The following is a 13,958-nucleotide window of genomic DNA, read 5'->3' as shown; positions in this document are numbered from 1 at the left end:
GTGTTAGCTCTTAGCAGAGTGTAACACGCCTATCTATCATGTTTAATGCACTTGATCCATATTCAAGAGTTAATCGAATAGTCCAAGTAGTCGGTTCCACGGAATCTGTATATTAAATGTCTAACAGATGAAGCCACTTGTGATATAAATATAGGTATGTCGAATCTGGCACTCAAATGGTGGCATTTTGGGACACAATTTAATGTCTCACTTGTAGATACTATCCCCTTATGGCGTTTCTTCTCTCTTAAATTACCTTCAAAGTAATTGTATTTCTTTATGAAAATGCTGCTGTAAAAGTTTGTTCTCTCATCAAATGTCTGAGATCAATCTCATTTTGAAGGGAATTTAAAATGATATGTTGTCAACTACATGAATCAAAAGGAATGACCCAGTGACTTCATCTCCATGCATTATATTATTTGATCATTCTGCATATTTAAGAACAAGTGATACATTAGAAATCTCTGGCAATGTTTTCAATTGGGAGGTCTAATCGTGACATCATTCGTGGCATTTGCAGTTCACGACCTCTTTGTACAACCAATCACTTTTTAGACAGTTCCCTCTCGTCCAATCGGATGAGGTGATGTTGGAGCGTGTAGTTGTGTTGTTTTTAATTTGGAAGTGAGCGAATCAGGGAACTGTCAAGCGGTAAAAAAGAGCACCACATGTTTTCCAGAGTATCACAGTTGCTATAGCTTCAGTTAGCTAACTAACATAAACCCTAGCAACCTGTTGATTGATGTAAGCAGGGTAACGTTTGCTCGCTAGCTAGCGTGTGTAAAATAACAGCCACCAATGTTTAACAACGATGAGGATCTTGTAGATGTGGCCACTTTAAGGAATCAATTGTGATTGACGGAGATAAGTTTGAAAAGTTTGGGAGAACAATTATGGTAAGCAACGCTAACTTAGCTTATAATTGTCAATCGACATGGTTACTGGTGCAGGTCAGGTTGGCCATACAAATGCCATTTCATCACCCACATAGCTATCCTAATTGACTAACATTAACAGACGGTTCGGTCCTCTGAATGTCCGAAATGTGTGGCCCTCACGTTGACATCTCTCTTCCCCATCCTCCTAGTCAATCAGGACATAAGTCACAGTGAGTGATCTGAGCAGAGTACATCATGTGGGTTGCCAGGTCGACTGACTATAGAGCAGGGGTTCACAAACTTTCCAGCATTGGGGAACCACCCCACCTGGCAACCCAATTCTGGAGAGATCCCTCAGCCTACCTAGTACTGAGTCCAGGGTGAGAGAGATCACCAAAGGTTATATTGTATAAGTCAATGGAGAGAACCATCCCGTTTTTGTGGTGGACAGTGTCTGTAACTGTTTATCTTTGTGAATGTGTGTGGTTATTTGTGCACTAGTGTGTATCTTGTCCATGACTTTGTCTGTATAACATCAATTCAAATTTTATTAGTCACATGTGCCGAATACAACATTGAAATGCTTACTTATTAGCCCCTAACTGACAGTGCAGTTTCAAAAAATATGGATAAGAGTAAGAGATAAAAGTAACAACTATTTTAAAAAGGAGCAGTAAAAAATAGCAATATATAGAGGGGGGTGCTGGTACACAGTCAATGTGCGGGGGCACCGGTTAGTTGAGGTAGTATGTAGATCTAGGTAGAGTTAATTAAAGTGACTATGCATAGATGACAACAGAGAGTGGCAGTGATGTAGGGGGGGGCAGGCAATGTGAATAGTCTGGGTAGCCATTTGACTAGCTGTTCAGGAGTCATATGACTTGGGGGTAGAAGTTGTTTAGAAGCGTCATGAACCTAGACTTGGCATTCTGGTACCACTTGCCTTGTGGTAGCAGTGAAACAGTCTATGACTAGAGTGGCTGGAGTCTGACAATTTTCAGGGCCTTCCTCTGACACCGCTTGGTATAGTGGTCCTGGATGGTAGGAAGCTTGGCCCCAGTGATGTACTGGGCCGTTCGCACTACCCTCTGTAGTGCCTTGTGGTCAGAGGCCGAGCAATTGCCATACCAGGCAGTGATGCAACCAGTCAGAATGCTCTCGATGGTGCAGCTGAAGAACATTTGGAGGATCTGAGGACCCATGCCAAATCATTTCAGTTTCCTGAGAGGGAATAGGTTTTGTTGTGCCCGCTTCACGACTGTCTTGGTGTGCTTGGACCATGTTTGTTTATTGGTGATGTGGACACCAAGGAACTTGAAGCTCTCAACCTGCTCCACTGCAGCCCCGGTCGATGAGAATGGGGGCGTGCTCGGTCCTCTTTTTCCTCTAGTCCACAATAATCTCCCTGTCTTGATCACTTTGAGGGAGAGGTTGTTGTCCTGGCACCACACGGCCAGGTCTCTGACCTCCTCCCTATAGGCTGACTCATTGTTGTCGGTGATCAGGCCTACCACTGTTGTCATCTGCAAATTTTATGATAGTGTTGGAGTCGTGCCTGGCCGTGCAGTCATGAGTGAATAGGGAGTACAGGAGAAGGCTGAGCAGACACCCCTGAGGGGCCCCTGTGTTGAGGATCAGCGTGGAAGAGGTGTTGTTACCTACCCTTACCACCTGGGGGCGGCCCATCAGGAAGTCCAGGATCCAGTTGCGGAGGGAGGTGTTTAGTCCCAGGGTCCTTAGCTTATTGATGAGCTTTGAGGGCACTATGGTTGAACGCTGAGCTGTAGTCAATAAATAGCATTCTCACATAGGTGCAATAGAGACGGCACCATCTGTGAATCTGTTAGGGCATTATGCAAATGAACTGGGTCTAGGGTTTCTGGGATGATGGTGTTGATGTGAGCCATAACCAGCCTTTCAAAGCACTTCATGGCTACAGACGTGAGTGCTACGGTTCTAGGCAGGTTACCTTAGTGTTCTTGGGCGCAGGCACTAAGGTGGTCTGCTTAAAACATGTTGGCATGACAGACTCGGACAGGGAGAGGTTGAAAATGTCAGTGAAGACACTTGCTAGTTGGTCAGTGCATGCTGGCAGTACACATTCTGGTAATCCGTTTGGCCCTGCGGTCTTGTGAGTGTTGACCTGTCTAAAGGTCTTATTCACATCGGCTGCGGAGAGCATGATCACACAGTCTTCCGGTACAGCTGGTGCTCTCATGCATGTTTCAGTGTAATTTTCCTCAAAGCGAGCATGGAACTGGTTTAGCTCGTCCGGTCGGCTTGTGTCACTGGGCACCTCTCGGCTGTGCTTCCCTTTGTAGTCCGTAATGGTTTGCAGGCTCTGCCACATCCAAAGAGAGCCAGAGCCGGTGTAGTACGACTCGATCTTAGTCCTGTATTGACACTTTGCCTGTTTGGTGGTTCGTCGGAGGACATAGCGGGATTTCTTATAAGCTTCTGGGTTGAAGTCCCGCTCCTTGAAAGCGGCAGCTCTAGCCTTTAGCTCAGTGTGGATGCTGCCTGTAATCCATGGTTTTTGTTTGGGGTATGTATGTACGATCACTGTGGGGACGATGTCATCAATGCACTTATTGATGAAGCCAATGACAGATGTGGTGTACTCCTCAATGCCATTGTAGGAATCCTGGAACATATTCCAATCTGTGCTAGCAAAGCAGTCCTGTAGCTTAGCATCTGCTTAATCTGACCACTTTTTGATTTATCTAGTCACTGGTGCTTCCTGCTTTAATTTTTGCTTGTAAGCAGGAATCGGATAGAATTATGGTCAGATTTGCCAAATGGAGGGTGAGGGAGAGCTTTGTATGCATCTCTGTGTGTTGAATATAGGTGGTCCAGAGTTCTTTTCTCTCAGGTTGCACATTTAACATGTTGATAGAAATTAGGTAAAACTGATTTAATTTTCCCTGAATTAAAGTCCCCAGCTACTAGGAGCGCCGCCTCTGGGTGAGTGTTTTCTTGTTTGCTTCTGGCGGAATACAGCTCATTCAATGCCATCTTAGTGCCAGCTTCTGACTGTGGTGGTATGTAAACAGCTACAAAGAATATAGACTAAAACTCTCTCGGTAGGTAGTGTGGTCTACAGCTTATCATGAGAAACTCAACCTCAGGCGAGCAATGGCTCGAGACTTCCTTGGATATTTAGCCCCAGCTGTTGTTTACAAAAATACATAGACCGCCGCCTCTTGTCTTTCCAGGCGCCGCTGTTCTGTCCTGCCGGTGCATCGTATAACCAGCCATTATGTGTGAGATGAGTGTGTTTCTTAGATTTGTGTGTCTGTGTTGGGTTTGTGTGTGATTTATTTAGGTGTTCATTGCTTCTGTGTGTTTGTATATGTGTGTTTGTATATGTGTCTTATATATGCATTGCCATTTTGTCATATGTGTATGCCAGTTTTTCACCTGTCTACCTCATCCAGGGCTGTGGAGATGGAGGTTGCCCCCTCCTCAGGGAGAAGCTGGGTTGCCTGCGTCAAGAGAACGACTCCCTGGGGAACAGACAGCTCATTAGGGACCTGGAGGTGGCCCAGATTGAACTGGGCAGCTCCAAGACCAAGGTACTTAGTGAGAACAACCATGAATGTGAAGATTGTTGACGTTCACTAGGTGGGGATGCTAAATGGTTTCTCTGCTCAGATCCTGGGCTTGGAGGCCGAGGTTGAGGCCTGAACTTCTACACATACCGTTGCCCTGAAATTCTGAAAATGTTGTATTGTTCTATTTAGTTTTGTCACGATACCAACATTTCCCAACTTTAAAAACATTAGGCACCAAACAGAATTTAAGGAGCACCAGAAAGATAGATTTTTTATATACACTGCTCAAAAAAATAACGGGAACACTAAAATAACATCCTAGATCTGAATGAATGAAATATTCTTATTAAATACTTTTTTCTTTACATAGTTGAATGTGCTGACAACAAAATCACACACAAATTATCAATGGAAATCAAATCAGAGGTCTGATTTTGGAGTCACACTCAAAGCTAAAGTGGAAAACCACACTACAGGTTGATCCAACAAGTCAAAATGAGGCTCAGTAGTGTGTGTGGCCTCCACGTGCCTGTATGACCTCCCTACAACGCCTGGGCATGCTCCTGATGAGGTGGCGGATGGTCTCCTGAGGGATTTCCTCCTGGACTAAAGCATCCGCCAACTCCTGGACAGTCTGTGGTGCAACGTGGCGTTGGTGGATGGAGCGAGTCATGATGTCCCAGATGTGCTCAATTGGATTCAGGTCTGGGGAACGGGCAGGCCAGTCTATAGCAGCAATGCCTTCCTCTTGCAGGAACTGCTGACACACTCCAGCCACATGAGGTCTAGCATTGTCTTGCATTAGGAGGAACCCAGGGCCAACCCCACCAGCATATGGTCTCACAAGGGGTCTGAGGATCTCATCTCGGTACCTAATGGCAGTCGGGCTACTTCTGGCAAACACACGGAGGGTTGTGCGGCCCCCCAAAGAAATGCCACCCCAGACCATGACTGACCCACCGCCAAACCGGTCATGCTGGAGGATGTTGCAGGCAGCAGAACTTTCTCCACGGCGTCTCCAGACTCTGTCACATCTGAAGACTAACTCGAACTGGTTGGACCAATAAGCCCGGGGCGCAAGTTCCTAACCACCCTTTTTGTAGTGTTTATCGTATGCGTCCTTTGCTGGTACAAGCCTACCATACATCAGTTATAGGTGCTGTACTTCCAAACCTTTGGCAGTCACATTAACAATGACCTTTTAGCCATTAAAATCATCTAAGTTCTCTGTGCCATTCTTGTATTTATAACACTGGTACTCATCAGGAGTTAAAGTGAACCGAGGTGGGTTGGCCGAGTACCTCAATCTGGCCAACCCAATCCCTGTAAAGTTATTCGCTTTCCCAGGGAATTGTTTAATGTTTACCTTAAATCTTACATCTTGATCTTCTTTGACTCCCTATTCTGTAAGACACTCATCAGTGTATTATATAGTTTATATTTTACTTCTTATCAAAGACAATGGCATCATATAATTAGTACCAGCGGGTGGTAGATATGGATGTATCAGAAAGGTTACCAAGACTATGATGCAGCTCAGAGCCCCTACTTTTCCCAAAAACCGCCAACCCTCTCCTGCCCTTAGTTGGTCTGCTAGGTACCACCCCACACTCACACTTCTAGGAGCACAAACAGTTCTTCTCCTAACTGTGTGTGATCAGCCGTGCTCATATATGTACATACCTTCTTGCAGTGGGTAACGTAGACCCAAGTGACTCTCTCAGCTATTCTAATGGCAAAGTCGGTGGTTTAACAGAACCTGGTATGGACCTTCCCAACGGGGCTGATTCCATTTTATTCTCCTCAGGGAGAATAAAATGTTCCCCCCAATGGTGGAACAAACTCCCTCACGACGCCAGGACAGCGGAGTCAATCACCACCTTCCGGAGACACCTGAAACCCCACCTCTTTAAGGAATACCTAGGATAGGATAAGTAATCCCTCTCACCCCCCTTAAGATTTAGATGCACTATTGTAAAGTGACTGTTCCACTGGATGTCATAAGGTGAATGCACCAATTTGTAAGTCGCTCTGGATAAGAGCGTCTGCTAAATGACTTAAATGTAAATGTAATGTAATGGACTGGATCCACACCCAGTTTCCTGGTTGGATTGAGTGAATCACCATCTCCTGTAATTCACCTGTTGGACACAATCTTGGACATACGGGTTTGGTTAACAAATGTGTTCTGCTAGTATATCTTCAACTTCTATATCTACCTGTTCTGGTCCCTAACTCTGGCCTTCTATTTGTTCTACCTGATTAGCTAAACTGTCATCCATTATTTAAAGAAATAGATCCTAGTAACCCAACTCTTGGGATAATATCTTGACCTAATTTTTTAGTTACCATAATCGTGTCCACCAAGGAAGTTGGGAACTCTTCTATCCATTTGCTATTTATTTTATTTTACCTTTAATTAACCAGGCAAGTCAGTTAAGAACACATTTTTATTTTCAATGACGGCCTGGGAACAGTGGGTTGGTTAACTGCCTGTTCAGGGGCAGAACGACAGATTTGTACCTTGTCAGCTCGGGGGTTTGAACTCGCAACCTTCCGGTTACTAGTCCAACGCTCTAACCACTAGGCTACGCTGCCGCCCCTATATTTATCTATCACTAAAAAAAATGTTTTAAGTAGTTCGTTATCACATAGGCCACAATGTCTTTCCTAACCTACTCTATCATCCTTATTCTACAAAGTGTTGTCTATGTAGTAGTACGACGCCCCTGGAGCAAATGAAGTTCCTTGTCGGCCTGAGTATTTGAACCAGCAACCATTTCGTTACTGGCCAAATGCTGTATCCACTAGGCCAGTGGTTCCCAAACTTTTTAATAGTCCCGTACCCCTTCAAACGTTCAACTTCCAGCTGCGTACCCCCTCTAGCACCAGGGTCAGAGCACTCTCAAATGTTGTTTTTTGCCATCATTGTAAGCCTGCCACACACACTATATGATACATTTATTAAATATAAGAATGAGTGTGTGTTTTTGTCACAACTTGGCTCGTGGGAAGTGACAAAGAGCTCTTATAGGACCAGGGCACAAATAATAACAATATAATAATCAATAATTTACTTCTTTATTTAGCCATCTTACATATAAAACTTTATTTGTTCATCAAAAATTGTGAATAATTCACCACAGGTTAATGAGAAGGGTGTGCTTGAAAGGATGCACATAACTCTGCAATGTTGGGTTGTATTGGAGAGTCTGTCTTAAATCATTTTCCACACATAGTCTGTGCCTATATTTAGTTTTCCTGCTTGTGAGGGCCGAGAATCCACTCTCACATGGGTACGTGGTTACAAAGGGCATTAGTGTCTTAACAGCGTGATTTGCCAAGGCAGGATACTCTGAGCGCAGCCCTATCCAGAAATCTGGCAGCAGCGTCTGATTAAATTCAGTTTTCCCAGAACCGCTTGTTGCAATTTCTATGAGGCTCTCGTTCAGATATCGGTAAGTTGACTGGAGACAGGGCATGAGAGGGATAACCAATCCAGTTGTTTGTGTCATCAGTTTCAAGAAAGTAACTTTGTAATTGCGCAACCAACTCACTCAGGTGCTTCGCTATATCACATTTGACATTGTCCGTAAGCTTGAGTTCATTTGCACACAAAAAATCTTACAATGATGTAAAGACCTGTGTGCTGTCCTTGTTAATGCAGACAGAGAAGAATCACAGCCTCAATTTTGTCCCGCACATTTAATATAGTTGCAGAGAGTCCCTGTAATCCTAGATTCAGATCGCCCAGACGTGTGAGAATCTCGTCATCATGCAAGCGGTCAGACAAGTGAAAATTATGGTCAGTAAAGAACTTTAAGCTAGTCTCTCAATTTTAAAAAACGTGTCAATACTTTGCCCTTTGATAACCAGCGCACTTTTGTATGTTGTAAAAGCGTTACATGGTCGCTGCCCATATCATTGCATTGTGCAGAAAATACATGAGAGTTCAGGGGCCTTGCTTTAACAAAAAACATTTTCACTGTAGGGTCCAAAATGTCTTTCAAGCTGTCAGGCATTCCTTTGGCAGCAAGAGCCTCTCGTGGATGCTGCAGTGTACCCAAGTGGCGTTGGGAGCAACTGCTTGCACGCACGTTACCACTCCACTATGTCTCCCTGTCATGCCATCAGTACAGATACCAGCACATCTTGACCACCAAAGTCCATTTGATGTCACAAAGCTGTCCAGTACTTGAAAAATATCCTCTCCTGTTGTCCTGGTTTCCAGTGGTTGGCAGAAGAGGATTTCTTCCTTAATTGACCCCCCATAAACGTAAAGGTCATATACCAGGAGCTGTGCAAGGCCCGCCACGTCTGTTGACTCATCCAGCTGTAACAGACATATACCAGGAGCTGTGCCAGGCCCCCCACGTCTGTTGACTCATCCAGCTTTAACAGACATATACCAGGAGCTGTGCCAGGCCTGCCACGTCTGTGGACTCATCCAGCTGTAACAGACATATACCAGGAGCTGTGCCAGGCCTGTTGACTCATCCAGCTGTAACAGACATATACCAGGAGCTGTGCCAGGTCCGCCACGTCTGTTGACTCATCCAGCTGTAACAGACATATACCAGGAGCTGTGCCAGGTCCGCCACGTCTGTGGACTCATCCAGCTGTAACAGACATATACCAGGAGCTGTACCAGGCCTGCCACGTCTGTGGACTCATCCAGCTGTAACAGACATATACCAGGAGCTGTGCCAGGCCTGCCACGTCTGTGGACTCATCCAGCTGTAACAGACATATACCAGGAGCTGTGCCAGGCCTGTTGACTCATCCAGCTGTGACAGACATATACCAGGAGCTGTGCCAGGCCTGTTGACTCATCCAGCTGTGACAGACATATACCAGGAGCTGTGCCAGGTCCGCCACGTCTGTTGACTCATCCAGCTGTAACACATAGAATTCACTGGCTTGCACGCAAATCAGTAATTGTTTCAAAACATCTCCTGCCACTGATGCTTTGTGTAACTGTGTTTGATGAAGACATTGTCTGTATAGTTTTTTGGGCCTCTTTCCCCAGCATTGTCCCAGCCGTATCCGCGGCAGCAGGAATAATGAAGTCCTCCACAATAGTATGGGGCTTGCCTGTCCTAGCCACTCGGTAGCTCACCATATAAGATGCTTCTAGAACCTTCTTATTAATGGTACCTGCTTTTATACATGTCTTACTACTCAAAAGTTGTCTTAATTCTCGCTCAAAAAACTCCCGTGGCTTATTTTTCAAATTGACATGTTTTGTTTTTCAATGTCTGCGCAAGAGTGAAGGTTTCATCGAGTTGTGAGATAGTACTTTTGGACATATGTGGCTGAGGAAGGGCACTACTCAATGTAGCAGTACTACCAGTAGAGTTGGTATGTGTCTCTATGGATGCGGGCCGTAAATCATTTCTCAATTTTCGAGCAAATGAAATAAGCAGCAGCTACGTTTGGCTACATAAGGACCGTTAGTGGAATTTCTGCGAGAGACGAACGGTTAATGTGATTAGATGTTAATTATTTGACTAGGATACCTGTATTTGACATTGTGTTGTTATTTCACTGAACACTAGATGTTTTAATATTATTTTTGCCAGTGAAACGAGGCTACACAAGAAAGAAAAAACGTCACCCAAGTGTATAGCCCCCATTGGAAAATAGAAATGGACTGTTTAAAAATGTGAAGAAGAAAATAAAAACATTTAAAAAACTATATATATTATTATATTGTATTTTTCTTCATTAAACAGTCCACAATCATATTACACAATTATACAAACAGTATCATACTCACTCATTCATCTTATACAACAATTAGATGTAAACCCCTTCATCGTTCCGTCTTCCTTCTCCCCTTCGTCGTTCCGTCTCCCTTTTCCCCTTCGTCGTTCCTTCTCCCCTTCGTCGTTCCGTCTCCCTTCTCCCCTTCGTCGTTCCGTCTCCCTTCTCCCCTTCGTCGTTCCTTCTCCCCTTCGTCGTTCCTTCTCCCCTTCGTCGTTCCGTCTCCCTTCTCCCCTTCGTCGTTCCGTCTCCCTTCCCCCCTTCGTCGTTCCTTCTCCCCTTCGTCGTTCCTTCTCCCCTTCGTTGTTCCGTCTCCCTTCGTTGTTCCGTCTCCCTTCGTCGTTCCGTCTCCCTTCTCCCCTTCGTCGTTCCTTCTCCCCTTCGTCGTTCCGTCTCCCTTCTCCCCTTCGCCGTTCCGTCTCCCCTTCATCGTTCCGTCTCCCCTTCATCGGTCCGTCTCCCCTTCATCGGTCCGTCTCCCCTTCATCGGTCCGTCTCCCCTTCATCGGTCCGTCTCCCCTTCATCGGTCCGTCTCCCCTTCATCGGTCCGTCTCCCCTTCATCGGTCCGTCTCCCCTTCATCGGTCCGTCTCCCCTTCATCGGTCCGTCTCCCCTTCATCGGTCCGTCTCCCCTTCATCGGTCCGTCTCCCCTTCATCGGTCCTTCTCGGTCCTTCTCCCCTTCATCGTCCTTCTCCCTTCTCCCCTTCATCGTTCCGTCTCCCCTTCATCGTTCCGTCTCCCTTCTCCCCTTCGTCATTCCGTCTCCCTTCTCCTCTTCTCTCCCTCATCTTTCCATCTCCCTTCTCCCATTCTCTCCCTCATCAAATGTCTTACCATTATCGTGCCATTATCATACCATAGGCATCAAGGATCACGGATTGCATACAATACAAGGATGTGCATAAATGTTTGACATAAATACATAACATATTGCAGATAACAGGAGCGTTTCTGATTACATGAACATGTTTCGTTTCTGTGTGTCAAGTGAGGCAGCTGGAGACAGCGCTGGCCTGTAGAGATGTAGGCCAAGGATCAGTACCAGAGACAGCGCTGGCCTGTAGAGATGGAGGCCAAGGATCGAGGAGCCTCGAGGTGTGTGTGTTTTGCGGTGCTACATGTAGGTACCTCCCTGTTACTTGTACAGCATTGTAACTGTCTGACTGTCTCCACTACCATGCTTGTGTGTGTGTGCTTTTGACTGTTTGTACATGTGTGTTTGTATCACTTTGTGTGTGTGACCACCTATCCCTCTCCACTCCGTCGCCGGCTGTTGTCTCTGCAGGAGGAGTTGCGTAGCAGCACTCTGGTGTGTAGTCACTTCAGTGTCCAGCTCCAGTACTCCCTGCAGCAGAACATGTTACAGGAGAGCAGCACCCGCTGGCCGAGCTGGAGGACAGCCAGCTACAGGGACATGTAGAGAAACCTATGGAAGAGACAAGATGCATAGACAAATACTCTACCTAGATGGGAGACGAAGACAAATACTCTACCTAGATGGGAGACGAAGACAAATACTCTACCTAGGTGAGAGACGAAGACAAATACTCTACCTAGGTGAGAGACGAAGACAAATACTCTACCTAGGTGAGAGACGAAGACAAATACTCTACCTAGGTGAGAGACGAAGACAAATACTCTACCTAGGTGAGAGACGAAGACAAATACTCTACCTAGATGGGAGACGAAGACAAATACTCTACCTAGGTGAGAGACGAAGACAAATACTCTACCTAGATGGGAGACGAAGATAAATACTCTACCTAGATGGGTGTAAATGTGTCCTATAGAGGGACGTCACAAATAACGAGGTGTCGTGCCAACTTGGTAAAACACGGGCCATTGAGCCAGCTACAGGGTGGTAAAACCAACTAGAGAGACTAAGACAAATGGTCTACCTAGACGCCAGGTATGAATGTGTCTTACAGACGGGGAGAACCCTAACATTGCATTGAGACCTAAGGTAAAACACACATCTGTCAAGCAAAAGCTATTGCATAATACTCCATTTATTTGAGTATTTGACATAGCAGGGTTCTGTATGTGGTTCTAATCGTCTTAGCTAGTCATTTCAGAAGCTCTTGCCATATTGTTGTGTCACTGTTCTTTTTTTTTCTTGTTTTTCACCAAGAACACAGTATAAAGGACTCCATTGACCAAATCTAAATATCTACAGTTACGGGGATTAACATTTCTGAAAGCGCGGCTTGACAGGAGACATGAGATCTGAACTTCCCAAAGGCAACACTCTTTCTGTGTAAAATGTGAATTCTTAGGCTATCACCAAGTCTTCTGTTGTTTTAAGGTGAATCATGTTAACTGTTATTTTGCGGTAGTGGAAAGGAGTCTTTCGAGCAGCGAGGACATTCCCTATCATGGGGAATTCCAAAGGGACATATCTAGCAGACATCGTGATCTTTGTGAGATGCAGCGCTGTGGGTCAATCCCAACACAATTCAGGAAATTATCAAAGTTCCGTTCCTGACTTGACAAATCATTTTAAGACGTGCTATTTCTTATCCACAATGGTCTGCATTTGTTTCAACTTTAATGTTACGCCCACAGATTATCACAAATCAGAGTCGGTCCATAGTGAAAAATCATATGAGTTTTGAATTTAGCTCTGGTGATATGGACTCTGATCTAACTTGCTGATGTGGCCTGGTTTGTGTCTGTCTAATACTAGGATACAGACAGTAATAACACTGTTTTCCTACTGGAAGCAGCACTAGAAAAAGAGATTTGAATGAAAGTCTTGTGCTTCTTGAAATCCCTCCCATTGACGCACATACTATCGCCTACAGAAATAAATATTTATGGTTCATTTATCTGTGAACTGTACTTTGCTTATCTGACATTCAGTTCAAAATGTACAACTGTAAAAAAATAAGAATAATGTTAGTTTCCATGACTACACAGGGATGAAAGCATCTTAATGTGAATGAAACTTTTTCAACATTTTGTTATGTTAGAGGCTTATTATAATATGTCTTTTTTCTTCTCATCAATCTACACACAATACCTCATAACAAAGCAACAACTGTTTTTTGACATTTTTGCAAATAAAGAAAATGAAATATCACATTTACATAAGTATTCAGACCCTTTACTCAGTACTTTATTGAAGTACCTTTCGAGGCAGCGATTACAGCCTCGAGTCTTCTTAGGTATGACGCTACAAGCTGGGCACACCTGTATTTGGGGAGTTTCTCCCATTCTTCTCTGCAGATCCTCTGAAGCTCTGCCAGTTTGGATGGGGAGCGTCGCTGCACATCTATTTTCAGGTTTCTCCAGAGATGTTTGATTGGGTTCAAGTCCATGCTCTGGCTGGGCCACTCAAGGACATTCAGAGACTTGTCCCGAAGCCACTCCTGCGTTGTCTTTGGCTGTGTGCTTAGGGTCGTTGTCCTGTTGGAGCAGGTTTTCAACAAGGATCTATCTGTACTTTGCTCCGTTCATCTTTCTCTCGATCCTGACTAGTCTCCCAGTCCCTGCCACTGAAAAACATCCCCACAGCATGATGCAGCCACCACCATGCTTTGCCATAGGGAGGTTGCCAGGTTTCCTCCAGATGTGACACTTGTCATTCAAGTTCAAGCTTGGTTTCATCAGACCAGAGAATCTTGTTTCTCATTATCTGAGAGTCTTTAGGGGCCTTTTGGGAAAATTTCAAGTGGGCTGTCATGTGCCTTTACTGAGGAGTGGTTTCCGTCTGGCCACTCTAACAGGCCTGATTGGTGGAGTGCTGCTGCTA

General features: G+C 45.0%; 1 protein-coding gene across 7 annotated transcripts in view; it reads left to right on the top strand.

The window, feature by feature from the left end:
* Window positions 1-624: 624 nt before the first annotated feature.
* Window positions 625-13,958, top strand: part of LOC124042039 (coiled-coil domain-containing protein 18-like) — a 29,422-nt gene continuing 16,088 nt past the window's right edge. For 3 of the 7 annotated variants that reach the window (XM_046360315.1, XM_046360321.1, XM_046360320.1), the window contains exon 1: window positions 4,164-4,456. In XM_046360315.1, the coding sequence (XP_046216271.1) occupies window positions 4,248-4,456 (209 nt within the window). In that variant the 5' untranslated portion in view covers window positions 4,164-4,247. The other 4 variants (XM_046360317.1, XM_046360316.1, XM_046360318.1 and 1 more) reach the window with 4 other exon arrangements.

The sequence above is a fragment of the Oncorhynchus gorbuscha genome, linkage group LG08, assembly GCF_021184085.1.
Source record: "Oncorhynchus gorbuscha isolate QuinsamMale2020 ecotype Even-year linkage group LG08, OgorEven_v1.0, whole genome shotgun sequence".
Taxonomy (NCBI): Eukaryota; Metazoa; Chordata; class Actinopteri; order Salmoniformes; family Salmonidae; genus Oncorhynchus; species Oncorhynchus gorbuscha.
Note: the sequence above shows the minus strand (reverse complement) of the source record. Positions and strands in the feature narration are given on the sequence as shown.